At 48.6% G+C, this 23206-nt stretch overlaps 1 protein-coding gene and 1 pseudogene across 2 annotated transcripts in view; one reads left to right on the top strand and one right to left on the bottom strand.

Annotated features, from left to right (window-relative positions):
• Window positions 1-20395, bottom strand: part of ACAD9 (acyl-CoA dehydrogenase family member 9) — a 48723-nt gene extending 28328 nt beyond the window's left edge. The window contains exons 1-2 of one of the 2 annotated variants that reach the window (XM_055557488.1): window positions 20176-20395; window positions 15911-16004 (exon numbers count right to left, since the gene is read on the bottom strand). In XM_055557488.1, coding sequence (XP_055413463.1) covers window positions 15911-16004; window positions 20176-20322 — 241 coding nt within the window. In that variant the 5' untranslated portion in view covers window positions 20323-20395. The remainder of the gene's footprint in view (window positions 1-15910; window positions 16005-20175) is intronic. The other variant, XM_055557490.1, reaches the window with a different exon arrangement.
• LOC129635499 (proteasome subunit beta type-7-like) lies at window positions 1791-6542 on the top strand (annotated as a pseudogene).
• Window positions 20396-23206: the final 2811 nt, after the last annotated feature.

The following is a 23206-nucleotide window of genomic DNA, read 5'->3' as shown; positions in this document are numbered from 1 at the left end:
GCATTGCGTCTAGAGCACTGGGCTCAGTAGCTGCGGTGCACGGGCTCGGCTGACCCACGGCCAGTGGGGTCGTAGCTCCCCAGCCAGAAACTGAGCCTGCATCCCTGCACTGGAAGGTGGATTCTCAACCACCCGACCATCAGAGACATCCCGTGTTGCATGTATCAATTGTTCATGTCTTTTCAATGCTGAGTAGTACTTCCTCATATGCATATACCAAAATCTGTTTATCCATTCACCTATTAATTGACATTTGGTAGGTATCCAGACTTTTGCATTCCAATCCCCTATAATGAGATCAAACTGCCAACATTCATTGGATCACAGAAAAAGGAAAGGAATTCCAGAAAAACATCTATTTCTGCTTCATTGACTATGCTAAAGCCTTTGACTAAGTGGATTACAACACTGTGGAAAATTCCTGAAGAGATGAGAATACCAGACCACCTTCCCTGTCTCCTGAGAAACCTTATACAGGTCAGGAAGCAGAACTGAGGCTTTCAAATTGTGGTGCTAGAGGAGACTCTTGAGAGTCCCTTGGACTGCAAGGAGATCCAACCAGTCAATCCTAAGGGAAATCAACTCTGAATACTCATTGGAAGGACTGATGCTGAAGCTCAAATACTTTGGCCACTTGATGCAAATATCCAACTCATTGGAAAAGACGCTGAAGCTAGGAAAGACTGAGGGCAAGAGGAGAATGGGGTGACAGAGGATGAGACAGTCGGACAGCATAACCAACTCAACGGACATGAATTTGAGCAAACTCTAGGACACGGTGAAGGACAAGGAAGCCTGGCGTCCAAGGGGTCACAGAGTCGCCACGACTTAGCGACTAAACGACAAGAAGCAGCAGCATCTATTAACAGAATCGGACACGGAACAATGGACCAATTCAAAATTTGGGAAGGAGTACAAGTCTGTATATTGTCACCCTGATTATTTAACTTTTATGCGGAGTACATCATATGAAATGCCAGGCTGAATGAATCACAAGCTGGAATCAAGATTGCTGGGAGAGATACCAAAAACCTCAGATATGCAGAGGATACCCCTCAAATGGCAGAAAATGAAGAACCAAAGAGCCTCTTAATGAGGGTGAAAGAGGAGCGTGAAAAAGCTGGCTTAAAATTCAGCATTCAAAAAACTAACTAAGATCATGGCATCCGGTCCCATCACTTCATGGCAAACATTAATAAAAGGAGAAAAAGTGCAAACAGTGACAGATTTTATTTTCTTGGGCTCCAAAATCACTGTGGATGGTGACCACAGCCACAAAATTAAAAGATGGTCCCTCTTGGAAAGAAAGCTATGACAAACCTAGGAAGTGTATTAAAAAGCAGAGACATTACTTTGTCAACAAAGGTCCATATAGTCAAAGCTATGGTTTTTCCAGTAGTCATGTACAGATATGAGAACTGGACCATAAAGAAAGCTGAGTGCCAAAGAACTGATACTTACAAATTGTGGTGCTGGAGAAGACTCTTGAGAGTCCCTTGTACTGTTAAGGAGATCAAACCAGTCAATCCTAAAGGACATCAACCCTGAATATTCACTGGAAGGATTGATGCTCAAACTGAGGCTCCAGTACTTTGATGCCAAGAGACAACTCCCTGGAAAAGACCTTGATGTTGGCAAAGACTGAGGGCAGGAGGAGAAGGGGGTGACAGAGGATGAGATGGTTGGATGGCATCATCAACTCAATGGATGTGAGTTTAAGCACACTTTGGGAGATGGTGGAGGACAGAGGAGCCTGGCGCTTCAGTCCACGGGGCCGCAAAGAGTCAGACATGACCCAGCAGCTGAACAAGGTATCCAGAGCTTAGCTGTCAAAAAAGGGTGCTGTGAACATTTTTCTGTAAGTCTGGTGCAGACATGAGTTTACATTTCTCCTGGGGAAATATCTAGGAGGGCAGTGCCTGAATCATGGCAGGTTCATGCCAAACGCTAAGGAAGTGCCAGGCTGTTTTCCAAAGTGGTCGCCACCTCACAGCCCGCTGGGGCCCATCGCCCACGTTTCCGCCAGCACTGGGTACGGCCCGCTGGGGCCCGTCGCCCACGTTTCCGCCAGCACTGGGTACGGGCGGCCTTTCCGAGTCCAGCACAGCAGTGAGAGTGCTCCCACGTCTCACTGTGGCTACGCCCCCCTTTCCTCGATGGCTGAGGACACGCCGGGCATTTTCTCGTGTGCTTATCTTGCCAACTGTACATCTTTTGTTGGTGAAGTTTCTTTCAACTGTTTGATGCATTTCTGCGGAACTGGGTTTTCTTACTGAGTTTTAGGAACTAGACTTAAGTACTAGATTTATGTACTAGAGTTAAGACCTTTAACTGACATATGTTTTACAAAATTCTGCTTCTAGTCTGTGGTTTGACTTCTCATTTTCTCAACAGTGTCTCAAAGAGCACGGCTGGGGTGGGTTGGGGCTGGGTACTGAGGCTCGGGAGGTCAAGCCTGGGGGCAGCACTGTGGTTGCTGTGGGAAGCCAGCCTGAGATGCTAGGGTGTGCTTGCCACAACCGAGGGGCTCTGGGAGGAAGCCTGGGCCCGCCAGAGAGGCGAGGCACTGATGGGGAGTGGGCTGTCACGGCTGTCTACATTCTCCGGTGGCAGGGTGCCACCCACCTGGGCTCCAGGGGCGGGCGCAGGCTGCCATCGTAGACTCTAGGGCTGCCCCCGCCGAGGGTCCTGGGAGCGGGTGCAGGTCACCACCCCACCGTCTGTGAGCCTGCACGGCCTGCCACTGCCCAGGGTCCTGGGCCAACGCCCCCAGGCAAGTGCGTGGCCTGCTGCTGCACCCAAGGGCCCCACAGCCCAGTGCCAACCCCTGCGCCCGCTGCCCAGGAGCGCACAGTGAGGGCGCGTGACCCGCCGCCACAGCGGGGCAGGGCCCCACGGCTGGGAGCCGTGTTCCTGGGAACCTGCACACCCCGTCCAAGAGGTAGCAGCCAGCACACGCCAAGCAAAAGGCGGCCAGCATCCACACCAAAAACAGCCCTCACACCCAAAGACATTAAACCCACACATGCTACCCAGGGACACTCCCTCCAAGACTACAGTAGGTTAACTGTTCCTCCTGAACTCACAGACCAGGAGAAATATGAGCAAAACGAAGAAGGAAAGGAGCCACTCTCAGGTAGAAAACCAAGAAAATCCCCTGCAGGAACAAGAGAACAGACCTCTTCAGTCTAACAGACACTGATTTCAGAAAAGGAGATAAGGAGGCTACTGACGGAATTACAAAAGACTCGACAGATAAGCAGATTAGTGTAGAAAGGAGCTAGGATCTATAAGGAGGAGCCAAGAAAAATTAGAAAATGCATTTACTGAGACAGAAACTGAGGTCAGGGCAATACGCAGCAGAATGAATAACGCATTATAAACAGTAAGTGACCTGGAAGACAGGCTAGCGGAAGCTACCCAATCAAAACAGCAGACAGAAAGTCAAATGGGGAAAAAAAGCAACGTAAGAGACCTACTGTATAATAAACAGTGGGCCAATCTATGCATAACAGGGACTCCAAAAGGAGGAGAGAGAGAAAAGGGGATTGAAATGTATCTGAAGAAATTATGGCTGAAAATTTCCGAAAGCTAAAGAAGGAAACATGTATCCAGGCATAGGAAGATAAACCCAAACAAACCTGCACCAAGACATAATAAAAGTGACCCAAGTGAAAGATAAGGGAGGATTCTAAAAGTAGAAAGAGAAAAATAGGTCTTTACAAGGGAACTATCAGCAGGCAAGAAAGGAGTGGCAAGACAGACGCAAAGCCTCATAAGAGAAAAACCTGCAGCCTAGAATCATCTATCCAGCAGGATTATCATCTGGAGTAGGAGAAATAAAGACTTTCTTAGACAAGCAGACACCAAATGAATACAGCAATACTAAACCATCCTACAAGAGGTATTAAAAGGCCTTCTCTAGATAGAAAAGCAGCAGGAAGAAACAGGAAGGCGGAGATCACAGAAGGAAAAGAAGCCATTTAAGTCAGCCAGTATACGGATAAAAAACACCTCTTTGTGAAAGCAACGATAAACACAAGGAACAGCAAAAGGAGAAACACGGAGATGTAACAACGGACATTCCAAATCTTAAAATGTGAGGAAGGAAAGTAAGAAAATGCACTTTTTTAAGAACGTGTTTGAATCTATATGGCTATCGGTCTAAAGCAAGCAGAGGAAGGAAGGGGCTAACAGTAGACAAATGGCAACCACAGAGCAAAACACGCAACAGAGTCACAAACACAAAAGAAGGAACGCAAGCTAAGATAAAAGGGAATCACCGCACCAGGAGAAGAGAGAGAGACAAAGAATCAACTGCAGAATAAGGTCTGAAGGGCAATAGATACATATGTATCAATAATTACCTTACTGGACTGGATGCCTCATTCTCAAGATACAGAGTGGCAGACTGCATAGAAACAAAAGCCTGCAATATGCTGCCAACAAGAGACCCACCACAGGGCAAAGGATACACCCAGACTGAAAGGCAGAGGGTGGAGGGCATGAGCCGTCGGTCGGAGTTTCTCTTTCGCTAAGTGCCACAGAAAGGCCATCTTAGAAGTCAATTTTGCAAAGATAAAGGACAAGCTTCCAACAGCCTGGAAAACCGGGACAACCACTGCGGGGGTGGTCTATAAGGATGGCATGGTTTTTGCAGGAGATACAAGGGTGATTAAAGGGATGATTGCTGTTGACAAGAAGTGTCAAAAATACACTTCCTATCCCCTAACAGCTACTGCGGTGGTCCTGGGACAGCTGTGGGCACAGACAGGACGGCCTAGCTCATTGCCTCCTGCGGGGGCCGGCGGGAGGGCCTCCGCCCGTGGCAAGCGTCACGAGGAAGGAGGCTTGACGTACGCAAAGGCGGGATCGAGCCTCAGGAGTCCCCCTGGAAATCCTCGAGCATCTACCCCCATAACCAGAGCCTGCCTACTTTACTACTTCGTGCTCTCACCTACACCTCTGACTTTACGGGGGGCTGTCCCCCACCACCTCTTTCGGAGAAGGAGTTAACCTAGAGCTCCAGTTAATAAAAACTCCTGGGCGTGACAAGAGTGTTTTAACCTACAAACTCCTCTGAAGGTTCTCTAGCCTGCCTGACAGGCTTGTCCGGCCACATGTGATTGCTCACAGCCTCCCAGCCGTGAGAGGCACGAGATGCTTTAAACCTTCTAAAAACAGGTTCCTTAGAAAAGTTAGAAAACCATTAGTATAAGTATAGTGGACTGATTAGAAACTGTATTGGTGAAGGGTTTTTCATTTGTTGAGCCAATGTTTGTTGCTAAGTCCCCACATCCCCTGCCCTTACACACATTAATGAATATATAGAAGAAATAAGTATTAACCTTTGATATTAATCACGTTAGACCTTAGGCTAAGTAAATTCTTTCCTTAACTAAAACCCACTACACCCTCACCCTATAGGAATGTAACTTTATTTGGGTGGCGTCTGTTTTAAGAATAATCACCCCTGGAGAAGTAAGTGTTGACTGACCGCTGTCACAAGGAGAGGGTCATAAATTGTCAGCAGGCCCCCTGGCCAGAAGATGATGTAACACCCCTAAGACCTCTGTATACATTTGTATGAAGCACCTGACTTTAATAAAAGTCAGGACTGCTGTCCCCGTGTGACTTTTGTATAACATCTCAGTGTATAAAAACAGACTCTGGAAAATAAAGAATTGGGATCAGTTCCTTGAAATACTGGTCTCCCCATGTCTCTCTCTCTCTCAACCTCTGGCTGAGTCTCCATCTGGAGCGCAGAGCCTACCATGCTTACTAATTATGCCTGGGCTTCTAAGATCCGACCGGGGAGGCCTCAGTGTCTCCTCTCCTTCGGGAGAAAGGAAGGACGCCTGCGGCCTACGTAAGTGGTGCAAACTTCTTGTCTTGAAGTTTTATTGGTCTCCCGCGTAAACCAAGCTACTCAGCCTCTTTTCTCCTCTGAATTTTCCTGCTGAGCTATCCTCATTCTATTACTCTTTATATCTCTAATTAATATCTAATTGAAGCTATTGTACCCTGATCCTCGCCGACGCCGTCCCCGCTTCGAATACCCTGGATCAGCCGGGGCTAGACCCCGGGGCCTCCAACCTGGAGCTCCACTCCCTTCGCATGGGCTGCCTTCCCAGAGCTGTGACGGCCGGTCAGAGGCGGCCGCAGACAGATGCTTTCCGGGCAGCAAGGTTACACTGGGGCAGCCCTGGCTCTGGGGGAAGGAGAGGCACTGGACCTCACCTCTACAGCGTCTGTTCTCATGGTCAGCCGTCGATTGCCTTATGTCACCTTGGGCTCCGGCTCCTTGACAGCCATGGCCATGTTTGAAGATAAATTCAGGACAGACATGGAGGAGGAGCAAGCCGAGAGGCTGGTGAGTGAAGCCACAGCAGCTGACGCCCTCGTGACTTGGGGCCTGGAAGTGACGCTGGTCTCACTGTCACCAGCAAGAGCGAGCTGGATGCTCTGCACTCAGTGCCCCAAAGGAAGCGGAGAGGCTGGGCCAGCACAGGGGCGAGAAGGGCCGCCGCAGGCCTCAGTGAGTGGGCCGCCGGCCTGGACACGGAGGCGCTGCAACAGACAGCCCGGCAGCAGCACTTCCTGGACGGCGCGGGCGGTGGCGGCCACGGCTCCAGGAGGCTGGGGCAGCGGAGGCGTCCCCTGTAAGATGCTTGGCCAGCGTCTGCTGAGGAAACCCAGCAAAAAATGACAACCCAAAGCAAGAAGATGAGGGATGGAAAGGTATTTCACGTGAACGGAAATGACCAAAACGGGCTGCAGCGCTCAGGCGTAATGGGCTGTGAAGCACACGGTAGGGAGGCTGAAGGGCCGCAGACAGTGAGGACAGACCCGCACGCTCACCAACACGTGCGTGCCTCCCGGCACAGCTGGCCTCCCAGGTGGCACCAGCGCTGAAGAAGCCGCCTGCACACGCAGGAGACGCAAGACACGGGTTCAGGCCTAGATCAGGACGATCCCCCGGAGGAGGAAAGGGCAACCCACCCCGCTATTCTTGCCTAGAGAATCCCAAGGACATAGGAGCCTGGAAGGCTACCGTCCACGGGGTTGCAAAGTCGGACACCACTGAAGCAACTTAGCACACACGCTTTGGAACACCCAAATATCTAAAGCAAACACTAACAGACAGAAAGGGAGACATCGAGAGGACTACAATAACTGCAGGAAAGTTTAACACCTCACTCAACCAAGGGACAGGCCTTCCAGACAGAGCATCAGTAAGGCAGCAGAGGTCCTAAACACAGCAGGGGAGTCCGACTTAAAAACACTACATCCGAAAAACAGAGTTCAAGTACACACGGAACACTCTAGAACTGGCCACATCCTAGGGCACAAAACAAACGCTAAGGACAGTTACATGCCCACAAATTCGACACCCTCAGTTCAAAAGCATACAGACTATTTCAAGCATCTTTTCTGACCACAATGACATGAAACTAGAAATCAACCAAAGGAAAAGAAACGAAGAAAAACAATTACATGGATACCAAATAACACACTACTGGAAAACAAATGGGTCAAAGAGGAAATCATAAAGGAAATTACAAAATAGCTGAGACAAACGACAAGGGAAATAAAACCACACAAAATCTATGGGATATAGCAAAAACAGTGCTTAGAGCAAAGTTCATAGCAATACAGGCCTTCCTCTCAAAACAAGAAAGTCTCAGGTAAACAACCTAACCAAAAACAATCTAACCTAAAAGAATTAGAAAAAGAAGAACCAAAAAAACCTAAAGTCAGCAGAAGATAGAAAATAATAAAGACCAGGGAGGAAATAAAGCAGAATCTAAAGAAACAATAGGGGAAAAGTCAATAAAACCAAGAGCTGGTTCTCTGAAAGGCTACACAAAATAGAGAAACCTCTGGTCAGGCTCATCAAGAAGAAAAGAGAGAAAATCCAAACAAACACAATAAGAAATGAAAAATGAGAAATTTCAACTGACACTGCAGAAATAAGAGGGAAAAAAACTAAGAGAATGCTACAGACAATTACATGCCCACAAATCTGACAACCTAGAACGGACAACTTTCTAGAAACATCGAAACTAAATCAAAAAATAGATACTATGAACAGACCAATGACCCAAACTGAAATAAAATCTATAAAAACAAACAAAAATTTCCTACAAACCAAGGTCCAGGACCAGATGGCTTCACAGGTAAATTCTGCTGCCAAACATGCAAAGAAGAACTTGTACCAATTCTTCTCTCTCTTCTAGAGATTGAAGAGGGACCACTCCAGAGACATTCTACGAAGCCACCATCACCCAGATAACAAATCACCACCAAGAAAAGAAAATTACAGGCCAGTATCTTTGACAAATATAGATGCAAAAACCCACCTAAAGAGACAAAACATCTATACTCAGAAAACTTTGAGACACTCAGGAAAGAAATCAAGGATGACACAAGCAGATGGAGAGACACACCATGCTGTGGAGCTGGAAGAATCAATATTACAAAAATGAGTGCAAATTCGGTGTAAACTCTATCAAACTACCAATGGCTTTTTTCACGGAATTAGAGCAATAAATTTTGCAATTTGTAAGGAAACGCAAAAGACCCCGAATGGCTAAAGGACTCTTAAGAAAGAAAAATGGAGGTGGAGGAACCAGGCTTCTAGACCTCAGATTATACTACAAAGTTACAGTAATCAAGACAATATGGTACTGGCACAAAACCAAAAATATATATTAATGTAGGATAGAAAGTCCAGAGAAAAGCTCACACACTTATGGTCACCTGATTTATGACAAAGGAGGCAAGAATATATACCATGGAGAAAAGACGGCCTCTTCAATAAGTGGTGCCGGGAAAAGTGGACAGCTACATGTAAAAGAATGAAACCAGGACACTTCCTAACACCACACACAAAGATAAACTCAAATGGACTAAAAACCTAAATGTAAGACTGCATACTATAAAACTCTTTTAGGAAAATACAGGAAAAACACTCTTAGATATAAATCACAGCTAGATTTTTTCTGACCTACTCCTTAGAGTAATAAAAACAAAAATAAAGAAATGGGATCTAGTTAAACTTGAAAGTGTCTGCAGAGCAAAGGAAACCATAAAGAAAACCAAAAGACAATCCTTAGAATGGAAGAAAATATTTGCAAATAAAGCAACTGACGGATCAATCTCCAAAATATACAAGCTATTCACACAGCTCAGTATCAAAAAATCAAACAGCTCAATAAAACAATGAGCAACCTAAGTAGACATTTCTCTAAAGAAAACGTACAGAGAGCCAAGAAACACATGAAAAGGTGCTCAACATCAGTAATTATTAGAGAGATGCAAATCTACAGAAATCTAGAGAACGCAAGACCACAATGAGGTGCCCCTTCACGGCAGGCAGAACGGCCACCACCAAAAACTCTACAAAAAAATAAAAGCTGGAGAGGACGTGGAGAAAAAGGAACCCACGTACAGTGTTGGTAGGAATACAGATAGATAGAGCCACTCTGAACAGCATGGCGGGCCCTTAGCAACTAAACACTAATACCATATGATCCAGCAATCCCACTCGTGGGCATACACACTGAGAAAGTCTTAATTCAAAAAGACACACGTGCCCCGGTGTTCACTGCAGCACTATGTACAACAGCCAGGACATGGGAGCCACCGGATGTGCATCCGTGGATTAATGGAGAAAGAAGGTGTGCCACATGTACACAGCGGAATATTACTCAGCCACAGAAAGCAGTAAAACGGGGTCATGCGTGGTGACATGGCAGGATCGAGAGGCTGTGATACAGCGTGAAGTGAGTCAGAAAGAGGAAAACAAACATCGGGATTAATGCATAGATTAATAAGCAGAATCTAGAAAAACAGTACAGATCACATCAGTTCAGTCGCTCAGTCGTGTCCAACTCTTTGCGACCCCATGAAGCGCAGCCCGCCAGGCCTCCCTGTCCACCACCATCTCCCAGAGTTCACTGAAGACTCACGTCCATCGAGTCGGTGATGCCATCAAGCCATCTCATCCTCTGTCGTCCCCTTCTCCTCTTGCCCACAATCCCTCCCAGCATCAGAGTCTTTTCCAATGAGTCAACTCTTCGCATGAGGTGGCCAAAGTACTGGAGTTTCAGCTTTAGCATCATTCCTTCCAAAGAAACCCCAGGGCTAATCTCCTTCAGAATGGACTGGTTGGATCTCCTTGCAGTCCAAGGGACTCTCAAGAGTCTTCTCCAACACCACAGTTCAAAAGCATCAATTCTTCGGCGCTCAGCCTTCTTCACAGTCCAACTCTCACATCCATACATGACCACAGGAAAAACCATAGCCTTGACTAGACGGACCTTTGTTGGCAAAGTAATGTCTCTGCTTTTGAATATGCTATATCTAGGTTGGTCATAACTTTCCTTCCAAGGAGTAAGTGTCTTTGAATTTCATGGCTGCAGTCACCACCTGAAGTGATTTTGGAGCCCAGAAAAATAAAGTCTGACACTGTTTCCACTGTTTCCCCATCTATTTCCCATGAAGTGATGGGACCGGACACCATGATCTTCGTTTTCTGAATGTTGAGCTTTAAGCCAACTTTTTCACTCTCCACTTTCACTTTCATCAAGAGGCTTTTTAGTTCCTCTTCACTTTCTGCCAAAAGGGTGGTGTCATCTGCATATCTGAGGTTATTGATATTTCTCCCGGCAATCTTGATTCCAGCTTCTGTTTCTTCCAGTCCAGCGTTTCTCATGATGTCCTCTGCATATAAGTTAAACAAACAGGGTGACAATATACAGCCTTGACGTACTCCTTTTCCTATTTGGAACGAGTCTGTGGTTCCATGTCCAGTTCTAACTGTTGCTTCCTGACGTGCGTACAAATTTCTCAAGAGGCAGGTCAGGTGGTCTGGTATTCCCATCTCTTTCAGAATTTTCCACAGTTTATTGTGATCCACACAGTCAAAGGCTTTGGCATAGTCAATAAAGCAGAAATAGATGCTTTTCTGGAACTCTCTTGCTTTTTCCATGATCCAGCGGATGTTGGCAATTTGATCTCTGGTTCCCCCGCCTTTTCTAAAACCAGCTTGAACATCAGAAAGTTCATGGTTCGCATACTGCTGAAGCCTGGCTTGGAGAATTTTGAGCATTACTTTACTAGCATGTGAGATGAGTGCAATTGTGCAGTAGTTGGAGAATTCTTTGGCATTGCCTTTCTTTGGGATTGGAAAGAAAACTGACCTTTTCCAGTCTTGTGGCCACTGTTGAGTTTTTCCAAATTTGCTGGCATATTGAGTGCAGCACTTTCACAGCATCATCCTTCAGGATTTGGAATAGCTCAACTGGAATTCTATCACCTCCACTAGCTTTGTTCGTAGTGATGCTTTCTAAGGTCCACTTGACTTCACATTCCAGGATGTCTGGCTCTAGGTGAGTGATCACACCATCATGATTATCTGGGTCGTGAAGATCTTTTTTGTACAGTTCTTCTGTGTATTCTTGCCGTCTCTTCTTAATATCTTCTGCTTCTGTTAGGTCCATACCATTTCTGTCCTTTATCGAGCTCATCTTTGCATGAAATGTTCCTTTGGTATCTCTGATTTTCTTGAAGAGATCCCTAGTCTTTCCCATTCTATTGTTTGCCTCTATTTCTTTGATTGATCGCTGAAGAAGGCTTTCTTATCTCTTCTTGCTATTCTTTGGAACTCTGCATTCAGATGTTTATATCTTTCCTTTTCTCCTTTGCTTTTCACTTCTCTTCTTTTCACAGCTATTTGTAAGGCCTCCCCAGACAGCCATTTTGCTTTTTTGCATTTCTTCTCCATGGGGATGGTCTTGATCCCTGTCTCCTGTACAATGTCACGAACCTCCGTCCATAGTTCATCAGGCACTCTATCAGATCTAGGCCCTTAAATCTATTTCTCACTTCCACTGTATAACCATAAGGGATTTGATTTAGGTCATACCTGAATGGTCTAGTGGTTTTCCCTACTTTCTTCAATTTAAGTCTGAATTTGGCAATAAGGAGTTCATGGTCTGAGCCACAGTCAGCTCCTGGTCTTGTTTTTGCTGACTGTATAGAGCTTCTCCATCTTTGGCTGCAAAGAATATAATCAATCTGATTTCGGTGTTGACATCTGGTGATGTCCATGTATAGAGTCTTCTCTTATGTTGTTGGAAGAGGGTATTTGCTATGACCAGTGCATTTTCTTGGCAAAACTCTATTAGTCTTTGCCCTGCTTCATTCTGTATTCCAAGGCCAAATTTGCCTGTTACTTCAGGTGTTTCTTGACTTCCTACTTTGGCATTCCAGTCCCCTATAATGAAAAGGACATCTTTTTTGGGTGTTAGTTCTAAAAGGTCTTTTAGGTCTTCATAGAACCATTCAACTTCAGCTTCTTCAGCGTTACTGGTTGGGGCATAGACTTGGATTACTGTGATACTGAATGGTTTGCCTTGGAAACGAACAAAGATCGTTCTGTCGTTTTTAAGACTGCACCCAAGTACTGCAGAGATGAAGACATGGAGAACGGGCGCACGGACAGAGAGGGGACAGGACAGTGAGACGAACCGGGAGGTTAGGACTGACACGCACACCGCACGGAAAACAGCTGGTGGGAGCTGCTGACCAGCTCAGGAGGCTCAGCCGGCCGGCGCTCTGATGACCCGGAGGGGCGAGGCGGGGCGGGGCGGAAGGGAGGGGCTGTGTGCACACCTGTGGCTGTCCATCACGTTGTGCAGCAGAGACTAACGCAGTGCCATAAAGTGATTATACTCCTGTTTAAAAAAAATGCAGGAAAGCCAAACAACTTATTCTCTTATCTTAAAAATATTATGAAAACTTAGACTGTAGTAACAGAATATGTATCTTGGGTATTAGAAAGCATTTAAAACAGAAGAGATAAAAATATGGATGGTTGTAAACTTGGCAAGTGATACATTTCTTAGGGCTTCCCTGACAGCTCAGTTGGTAAAGAATCCGCCTGCAATGCGGGAGACCTGGGTTCGATCCCTGGGTCGGGAAGATCCCCTGGAGAAGGGAAAGGCTGCCCACTCCAGTATTCGGGCCTGGAGAATCCCGTGGACTGTACAGTCCATGGGGTTGCAAAGAGTCAGACGCGGCTGAGCAACTTTCACTTTCAGGATGTATCATTCTGTTTTAAACGACCACCATAGTTTCCTCTGTTGTTACATTTCTTTTGGGCTTCTCTCATAGCTCAGTTGGTAAATGCAATGCAGAAGACCCAGGTTTGATCCCTGGGTTAGGAAGATCCCCTGGAGAAGGAAATGGCAACCCACTCCAGTGTTCTTGCCTGGAGAATCCCAAGGACAGAAGGGCCCGGCGGGCTGCAGTCCATGGTGTTACAACAGCCGGACACGACTGAGCGACTGAAGCACCACCATATTTTTCATGCATAGTTTGGAAATGCTCTTGTTTTACCCCAATAAACAGGGACTCTATTACTACTGCCAAAAAAGAAAGGTGGGCAGAAGACCTGAACAGACACTTCTTCAGGGAAGGCATACGACGGCCAAGAGGCAGGTTAAAAGTGCTCAACATCACTAATTACTACTGCTACGTCGCTTCAGTCGTGTACAGCTCTGTGCGACCCCATAGACGGCAGCCCCCCAGGCTCCCCCGTCCCTGGGATTCTCCAGGCAAGAACACTGGAGTGGGTTGCCACTTCCTTCTCCATTGCATGAAAGTGAAAAGTGAAAGTGAAGTCGCTCCGTCATTCCCAACTCTTAGCGACCCCATGGACTGCAGCCTACCAGGCTCCTCTGTCCATGGATTTTCCAGGCAGGAGTACTGGAGTGGGGTGCCATTGCCTTCTCACTAATTACTAGAGAAATGCAAATCAAAAGTACAACGAGGTACCACCTCAGTGCTCAGAATGTGTGTGCGTGCTTGTGCTCAATCATGTCTGAGTCTTTGCAGCTCTTTGGACTGTAGCTCACCAGGCTCCTCTGTCCATGGGGTTTTCCAAGCAAGAACACTGGACCGGGTTGCCATTTCCTTTTCCAGAGGATCTTTCCTATCCAGGGATTGAACCTGTGTCTCCTGCGTTGAAGGCAGACTCTTTACCCGCTGAGCCATCAGGGAAGCCCACCGGGCAGAATGGCCTCATCAAATAGTCTACAAATAATAAATCCTGGAGAAGGTGTGGAGAAAAGGGAACTCTCCTACACTGTTGGTGGGAATGTAAATTGGTGTAGCCGCTAGGGGAAATGGTATGGAGGTTCCTCAGAAAACTAAAGATAGAATTCCCATAGGACCTAGCAATCCCACACCTGGGGATATACCTCAACAAAACTATAATTCAAAAAGATACACGCACCACTATCTCCATAGCAGCACTGTTCACAACAGCTGAGACAACCTAAATATCCATCCACAGATGAGTGGATAAAGAAGGTGTGGCCCCCCCACACACTATGGAATACTACTCAGCCACAAAAAATGAAACGATGCCATTTACAACATGAACGCAACTAGGTTATCATACTAAGTCAGCCAGAGAGTGAAAGACAAACACCATGCTATCACTTACACGTGGAATCTAAACAGGACACATAGGAACCTATCTATGAAAGGGAAACAGAATCTCGGATACAGAGACAGAGGCGTGGTTGCCGAGGGGGAGGTGGGGGAGGCAGAGGGTGGGAGGCTGGGGTTAGTGGACGTAAGCTGGAAATACAGGACGGATAAACCACAAGGTCCTCACGTATAACACAGGGAGACAGTCACTATCCCGTGGTAAATCATAATGGAAAAAATATTTTAAAAGAACGTCTGTATGTGTACAGCTGAGTCACTTCGCTGTATAGCAGAGACCGGCACAACACTGAAATCAACTATATTTCAATTAAAAAATAGAGAGAGAGAGACCTCACTGACAGAGCAGGCCGACTCACAGACACAGGAAACAACCCTTTGGTTACCAGAGGGGGGAGGAGAGATAAATGAGGAGGTTGAGACTAACATATACATACTATACACGAAATAACCAACGACCTAACACACATCCGGGGTACTCATCCGGGGCCTATACTCAGTATTTTGTAACGAGTTATGAGGGAAAAGGATCTTTAAAAGTATATTATGTTGCTGTCAATCTATCCTCACTCAAGCACTTGGGGGCTCCCATAGGCAGAGGACGCTGCCCCCGCCGAGGGCCGAGGGCCCTGCGGTCCACATGGGTGCCTCCAATCTGAGGTCTGGTCCCCCGATCCTCCCTGCTGCCTAACAAGCTAAGTCACAGAAATCGCGAGGAAGCCTTCAGAAACACCCACAGCAATCTGACGCTGCCACACAGCCCAGCGTGTGACTGACGGGCTGGGATGTCACACGTTTTGCTTTGCTCTTTATTTCATTTTTCTAATTGCTCATTTTTATTGTATTTTACAGTCAGTCTGCAACAGTGTGGAAATGCTAAAGTGGTCCTTCACCACAGACACATTCAGAAGCAATGAACTAGACAGTTTATGATTAAAGAGCAGTTGGAACGATCTTTTAAGCAAAACACGCCAATAGCAGCGTTTTTCTGAGTGAGGTACACTGCTTCTACTGCTGCTGCTAAGTCGCTTCAGTCGTGCCCGACTCTGTGCGGCCTACTAAATATCAAAGCATTCTCAGGGCTTCCCTGGTGTTCTGGTGGGTAAGAATCTGCCCTGCGATGCAGGGCACACTAGTTCGATCCCTGGCCTGGGACCATCACAGCTACTGAGCCTGTGCTCCACAATGCAGAGAAGCCGCGGCAGTGAGCCTGTACGCTGCGATCAGGGAGGAGTCCCCGGGCTCCGCAACCGCAGGAAAGCCTGCATGCAGCAACAAAGAGCCAGCGCAGCCGGAAGGACATAAACAAGCATTTGTTTAAAAACACAGATACCGAAGCGTCACCCTGAAAATGGAAAGCTGTAAAGATAAAAAGAACCCTACGTACCTTCTTCGGTGAAGAATTTTTCTACAGGTCCCAGAAACTGATTAATCTCATTAAGTTCATCTCGGCTAACCTCTGGAAACGGGAAAGCTTCTTTCTGAAAACGAGGAACACACAGTAAAAATGTAACTGTGGGCGACCTTCCACAGCGGTCATGTCAGTCGGCAGGGAAGGGAAAGGACGCGCCAGCATCCCCATCGGCGGGCCGAGGCTTCCGTGCCGAGGGAACCGGGCAGCAAACTTCAGGAGCTCGGGACGCAAGAGCTGTGTCAGACTCCACCTCCTCGGCCCAGCCTCCTCCCTGACCCAGATTACCCCGATTCCGATCAGCTTTCCTTACTAAGAAGTGATGAGGACTGTCCTATGGAACAGGGAGCCTGGGCTAACGTTCCAGCCCCAGCGTGGTCCCTGCTGTGCAGCTTACTAACTGGGCGTTCTTAGTTGGACCCCTTCACCCGTCCCCAGGGCCATTTTCTCATCCAGAAAACGCGGGTGGTCTCTGTGAGGACCATGGGAGGTCATGGACGAGATGTCACCTTAGTTACTTCCTGAGCTTAAAAATGCTGCTGCTGACAAAAACGTACCGTGGTCGCAAGGTCTGACTTCTTGGCGGGCTGCCACGCAGCTGCTTGCTCCAGGACCTGCCCCTCCCGTCCGATGACCCCTGACCCCTGCTGCCTGGGCTGAGCGTGCCAGGGGGCAGGGCCACCAGAGGAGGCCCCGCTGAGGAGCCACATCAGCCTGAACGCAGCCCTGACTCTGACGCTTTGGAGCTCGGCATCAGCTTCTCCCGTTACAGGTGACACCTCAGAAGGCAGCTGTGGGGCTCAGTCGAGATGGTGTGTCCTAAACACGCAGTGACTGACTGGGGAGCGGCCAGGGCTTCCACCTGAGCCTGGATTCCCGAGGCCTTCGCTCTGTGTCGCCTGAAATTATCCCACTGAGACCTCAGCCCCTCTGGCTTTTGGGCGCCGCCCTCCCCTTCAGCTGCCAGCACGACCTGACTTTCTGGATTTGACCAGCGCCTGCTGAAAAGTGACGTCCCAGCCCCAAAGCTGCACCCAGGAGCCCGGCCTCTCCTCACAGCACCTCTCAACAGGTGGCTGGAGAAAATTCTTGAGAGGAGTCCTGTCTCCTCCCTCCAGCCCACAGGCTCTCAAGTCTGTGTTCTCCACTTGGGCCCCCCGTACAGGTGAAGGGTGGATTCCACGCCAAAACTGAGAGCTGACTTAAAAGGAATCCCTGCCTCCAGGCCACCTTCGACCCCTCAGGGGGTCTGGAAGGAAATCAGGCTGAGCGGTCACTCAGCAGCCACTTAGAACAAAGCTGGCTCTTTAGCTGAATACAGAAGCTGAGTCCACTGCACTGGCCTGCACAGCCTCATGGGCTCACCTGGGCTGGCTACAATGGCTGCATTAGAGGAAGAAGATTCTGGAATCAGTCAGCAGCCAAGTGAGAAAAGAGAACAGAGTGGGCCCAGTTGGGCCTAAACTCCAAACAAAAGAGAACCCACCAGGAGAGAGGTCTCAGAGTATGTGAGAACGAATCTCTGATGGGAATATTCAGAGTCTGAACGGGCTGCTTCCTGGGTGCTGGGTTCAATTCCATTTGCAATTTTCAAGTTTTTGAAACCAGTGGAACTGGTTTTTCCAATTATTCTACATGTATAGAAACCACATATGTAACACGGATGAAAGCCAAGCTGCTCCTGGCCGAGGCTGTGAATGGGGAGAAGAGTCACCCAGATCCCTCCCACGGGTTCACGCAGGAGACCCGCGGGCATTCTCAGAACACTCTGAGGGCAGGGGGACAACGGCGTGATCATGAAGGTCTCCTTCCAGTTTGAGATTCCAAGCAGCTCTGCTGCCATGTTGCTGCTCAAACCCCAGCAATGCTGACAGAGATCGTGTCGGCCTGAACCAGGGCAGTACCAGCGCAAGTGCTGAAAAGCCGTCAGATTCTAAATGGAACCTGCAGGTAGAGAAGCTGTCAGATTAGATTCTCATGTGGATTATGAGAACAAGAGGCACCCCCAGGGATCTGACCCTGAAATGGAGCAGGACCCTCTGCTCTTGCCCTACCATATCCTCAGCTGCCTTTTGTCTGTGGAAATGCTGAAGCCAAAGAATAAGTTCAGTCAGAGAAGTGAGAAAATGCAGAAAGAAGAGAATACAGTCAAAGGAGACCAAATAATAATAAAGTAGTCGCTAAGCATATTCAAGGACCTTTAGTTCCTTCTCGACGGCTACAGATAATATTCTGAGCCATATCCTGTGGGCTGTCTTATAGATACTGAAGCCTCCACCTGGGGGAAGAAGTTAACTTCATGCTGACTATAGTCATGACATAAGCTGCTATAATTTCGAGAACTGGCCTCATGCAAATGGGAACTGACCCTGGAACTGAAGACTGACTGTACTTAAAACAATCAAGAAGATGCTGGTCAGTTCACCATGACCAATTTCAAGATGACTGTCGGAGCTGCCCGTGCTCTTTCTGTACGTAATCCCCTCCCTCAGTCTATAAAAGCTCTTGCCTGCAGTTGGGGCAGGGGAAGAGAGTCAGCCTTTGGACAGGGCCCCGCACCTCCAACCCTGGCTGTCAGCATCCAAAATAAAGCAAGCTTTCCTTTCGATCCATCTGGCCTCTTTACTGACTTCTGAGAGGTGAGCAGCCGGACCTCACTTTCGGTTACAACCTGAACAAGTGCAACGGCAAAGTCACCACCATCTCCATAAGATGACCAGAGGGAAAAGCAGGATCGGGTGGAGAGACCAGGAACTCAGTTTTGGATGGGCTAGACAGGCGATGCCTAGTAACACCCAAGTGCAGCTTTTGACTGGAAAGGTAGATATACAGAGAGACTGGAGCTCAGGGGAGAAGTCGCACCTGGAGAAATAAATGTGCACCTTCAGGATACGGATGGCATGACACTAAATTAGATCATCAGACGAATGGTTAGAGATGAGAAGACTATACACAGACTGAGCCTGTACAATTCCCACTCCAGCCGAGTTGCTCAGAAACGCTGGCCAATGTTTAGATGTCAAAGAGCCAAGAGGGATCGATGCCCTTGAGCAGCTGAGAAGGCTTGGGGGTCTAGCTGGCCTTTGCTAAGAGCCGATCATTCTGCCACTGTGATGCAGAGAATGCAGCCACATGTGGGAAGGAGGTAAGTGTGGAGGCAGGACTTCTTACCTAAATGGGTGCATTTTCTCCATAAACAAGAAGCAAGGCCAGCAGGTGACAGCGAAGGGGGAGATGGTGCTAAAGGTTTGGAGAAAGGGAGCATAAAACACGCGTGTTCTTTCTTCCCTGCGCTGCTGGGACACACGAGTTTCCAGGACAGCGCCACACAGCCCCAGGTTCGGGGGAAAAGGCTTCCCTAACTCTTAACAGCCTAGCTTCGCACTTTTTAGCAGGGCAAACCATTCCAGTCTGGGTGTCTGCGCCTGTAATGCCTGACAACCTTAAAGAACGCTCTAGAGAAACCAAGGAATAACCCCTAAAGTAGTACAGAATCAGCCAACATCGCAGCCAAGCTCAGAGCACTTTACACACATTTCTCTTTGGTTTTCTGGCTACCTGTAGGAGGGGACAAAGACTGCTTTTACTATTTCCTGTATGAGAGCAGGGAGCGACTTCACAGGACTGGTCAGCCCAAGCTCACAGCGCAGTGTTGCAGCCAGCCCTGACTCCTCAGTCTGCGGTCTCTTACATCTGCCCCACGTGCGGCAGATGAATAAAGCATTTGCACGCACATACAATCTCACTGGGGCTTCCCAACACACACACACACACACACACACACACACACACACTCTGTCTCGGTGTGCAAGGCAGAGCATACGGCGTGCTCCGCTTTAAGGCTGAAAGACCTGGGGCTCAAAGTCACAGAGCCGAGGTCGAGTCCAGGTCTTCTGACTGGAAGAGGCTGGTGCGTGCTCAGCAACCAAGCGGCTACCACTCCCGGGTCCTGCGACCCGTGGAAGGGCCGGGCGGGCACGCCAAGCGTCTGGGGGTAGCGCGCGCACATGCACACACACACACACACACACACTTCGGGGCCGGGACGCTGAGCGGAGGGTCACTCAGCGCCCACCTCAGCCAGGGTCTCCCGAGGCAGGAGCACGCGGCTCCTCAGAGCCGGGGGGCCGGCACGCCCGCCCTCAGGTGCGTTTCTGACAGCCTGTGGGAGCTCTGGAGCGGGCTCCACTCGCCCCTCCGCGAAAACGGCAGAAGGCAGGGAGACCCCGGCGCCGCCTCACCTTCTGGATCTTGCCCAGGAAGAGCTCCTTGGCGAAAGCTCGGCTCGGCGGACTAGTGAGCAGCGGGCGCCGGCTCACGGTGAAGGCCGCTGGGGCGCGGCAGAAGCGCGCCGCCACCGCGCACAAGAAGAGCCCACAGCCGCTCATGCTGCCCGCGAAGCCGCTCTTGCTGCTGCTGCCGCCTCCCCGCCGCCTCAATCACGGCCGGCCGGCCTCGCGCAGCCGATGACGCCATCTGCCCGCGCCGCCCCCAGCCCCCCTCCCCTCCCGCCTCGGCCGCCAATGCGCCTGCGCGGCCTCCGGCTCCGGCCCCGGGCGGCTCGCGGATTGGACGGCGGCGGCGGGGGGCGGGGCACCGCAGTCAAACACCCGCGGCCTTTGCCAAACGTGGTCACAAGCTGGGGCTGCAGCGACCTAGTGAGGCTGCAGAGTAGGGGACGGGGGCTTCCCTGGTGGTCTCGTGGTTCTCTTCCTGCCAACGCAGAGGACGTGGGTTAATAGATCGCTGGCTTGGGGAAGATCCCCCCCCAACACACACATGCCTAGGGGCCACTAAGGCACAGCTCCTGAGCCCAGCACCCAGTGCTCCGCCACAAGGGAAGCCGCTGCACTGAGAAGGCCCGGCAGGCAGGGAAGAATAGCCCCTGCTCTCCCCAGCTAGAGAAGGTTTTCAAGAAACAACAGAGGCTCAGCAGAGCCAAAAAATAAATAACATAAAAATAAATATGAAACAATGTTTTAAATAGAAATGTTTAAAACCATTTTAAAAGCGGTGGTGGGGGAAATTCACGATATTGGTTATCTCTGAAGGGCGCGCGCATACGGGTTACAGTTCTTGTTTTAAGTCAATGGTCTGTTCACGAAGATTCCTTTGGTTTTGCTTCATAGCTTACGTGTATGTCACACATTTGGGAGATGGAGAAAAGGAAAGGGGTGTTGCACCAGAAAGAAGCCTGGACGAGACCCTGTAGTTACTATGTCCCTGGAAAACCCCAGCCTGAAGGTGGCGAGGGACAGGACAGGGGGGAGGGGCGCCCCCCACACACCCAGCAATGCCCTAAAGGCCTTCCTCATATTGGAAATGGTTTCTGCCTCCATCAGAACTCTAAGGAGAAGTGCTTTCATCTGAACGTGCTGTGCCCGGCCCAGTAAAAGATGGACTTGTTTGGGTCAACACTCGATGATGAAGCCACACTCATTCTCGGCAGGGACTCTAACCCACTGTCATTTAAACCACGTGTCATGAAACCACACAACTGGTGTCAGGACTTACCGAAGCTCGGGTTCACAGAAAGAAGTCTGGTCACAGAAAGAAGTCAACGAGAGGCAAAGGGATAGGCAAAGAGTGAGTCTGTTAGCATAGGACACGTGTGAGAGACACAAGCAGACTGGCAAGGGAGCACAGCCCCGAGACACAGGAGGCTGCATCTTCATCACCTAAGAAAAAGTGGCGAGGGAGGACAACCTTCCTCCTCGTTCTTGGGCAGCCATCAAGGCTTAGCATCATTAGTTCCTCCTTAGAGTCTACATGGTCTAACCGGGACTCTCCTGGCTTCCCTGGTGGTCTTGTGGTTCTCTTCCTGCCAACGCAGAGGACGTGGGTTAATAGATTACTGGCTCGGGGAAGACCCCCCCACACACACATGCCTAGGGGCCACTAAGGCACAACTGCTGAGCCACAGCTACTGAAGCTATTTATTTTATAAATAAATCATATTTATATTAGCAAAAGTGTGGTAACATAGTCTAAAATGTGGCAATTCATCTCAGGTCTCAGCAGAATGCCCCCCTTCATCTAGTTTCTTTCCCCTTTCACCTGTATTTCTGTCTCAGCTGAATGCAAAAATGCTACTCTTAAAGGAACGTTAACTCTCACTCTTCATGGAACAGGATTCAGATCCCGTATCTTTTGTCTTGTGTTTTAACTCTCAGGGGGTGTGGCCTGAGTGTGCCTGGCACTTGGATGCACCAGATCTTCCTCCAAAGTAGAATGTAGATTTTTGTTAGGTTACTGGATTCTTTTCTTGAGTGGTTATTAGCGTGTAACAGTCTCCCGAACGCCCTTAAAATTCTCTGTCTTTAATCCTCCAGTGAGATTTCTAAACTGACTACCCTACTCTACCCTTATCAGTGACATACCATCAGGGGGAAAAAAAGAGTTCAGAAACATCCTTGGTTGCAAATGCCTGTCCTTGCAGCGACTTCTGCAACGTGTCGTCCGTTTTTGTCTTTAACTCGTGAAGCCTTGTCACTTGGGTTCTTCATGGCGGTCAGCATCCGCCAGTGTCAGCGCTCAGCTTCTCAAGGAGGCACTTGGTAACGACGCCTGTGAACCACCTCGACAGGTGAGACGAGCAAACAACAAAAGACGGACGCTGCTGGCCTTTAACTCTGAGCTGGTGAACACTGGGGCCCCCCCAAAAAAGATGGAGTCTAATCAATCAAGTTATCCAGTAATTTAGCCAGATCCTCCCTGAATTAACCAAGTGAGAAATTCAGTTTCCAAAATAAAAATTAGAAAAAAATTAAGGCGTAATTTCTACGTACTCTAATAGCACGTACGGTGGGAAATGTTCTGGAGCACTCCTACTTTTGAGTGTCTAAATTCAGCTTCCCCATCTGTAAAAATGAATATCATGTCACTGGCCTCACAGGATTCTCATGAGGATTAGCTAAATCCATATGATAGCATCTATCACAGTAATTGATCATTGTTTTTCTTGTAATAATATAAAAATTAAAAACTGGGCACACACTCAAGTATTCCATCTTCTACTTGAGTATCAGCCTTTGAGAAATAGGATGTCGTTTGTAAACGGTTCGCTCTAGACATAGAATTCCCACGGTTCGTATTTAAAGCACTCACCATGGACATACGATCGTCTCATGACTGGTTCCCATATGCAGCGTGTCACCAAACAAGTCGGAGCGGCCATGGAGTTGGTCGTAGCACACTAGGATGCTTGGCTCCGGACCTCTGCACATCGTCTGTGTAGGAAACTATTCCCTCCCTCCTCGGCACGAAAGCCAC

This window comes from Bubalus kerabau, chromosome 20, assembly GCF_029407905.1.
Source record: "Bubalus kerabau isolate K-KA32 ecotype Philippines breed swamp buffalo chromosome 20, PCC_UOA_SB_1v2, whole genome shotgun sequence".
Classification (NCBI taxonomy): domain Eukaryota; kingdom Metazoa; phylum Chordata; class Mammalia; order Artiodactyla; family Bovidae; genus Bubalus; species Bubalus kerabau.
The sequence above is the reverse complement of the archived record's forward strand: the minus strand, read 5'-3'. Positions and strand labels throughout refer to the sequence as shown.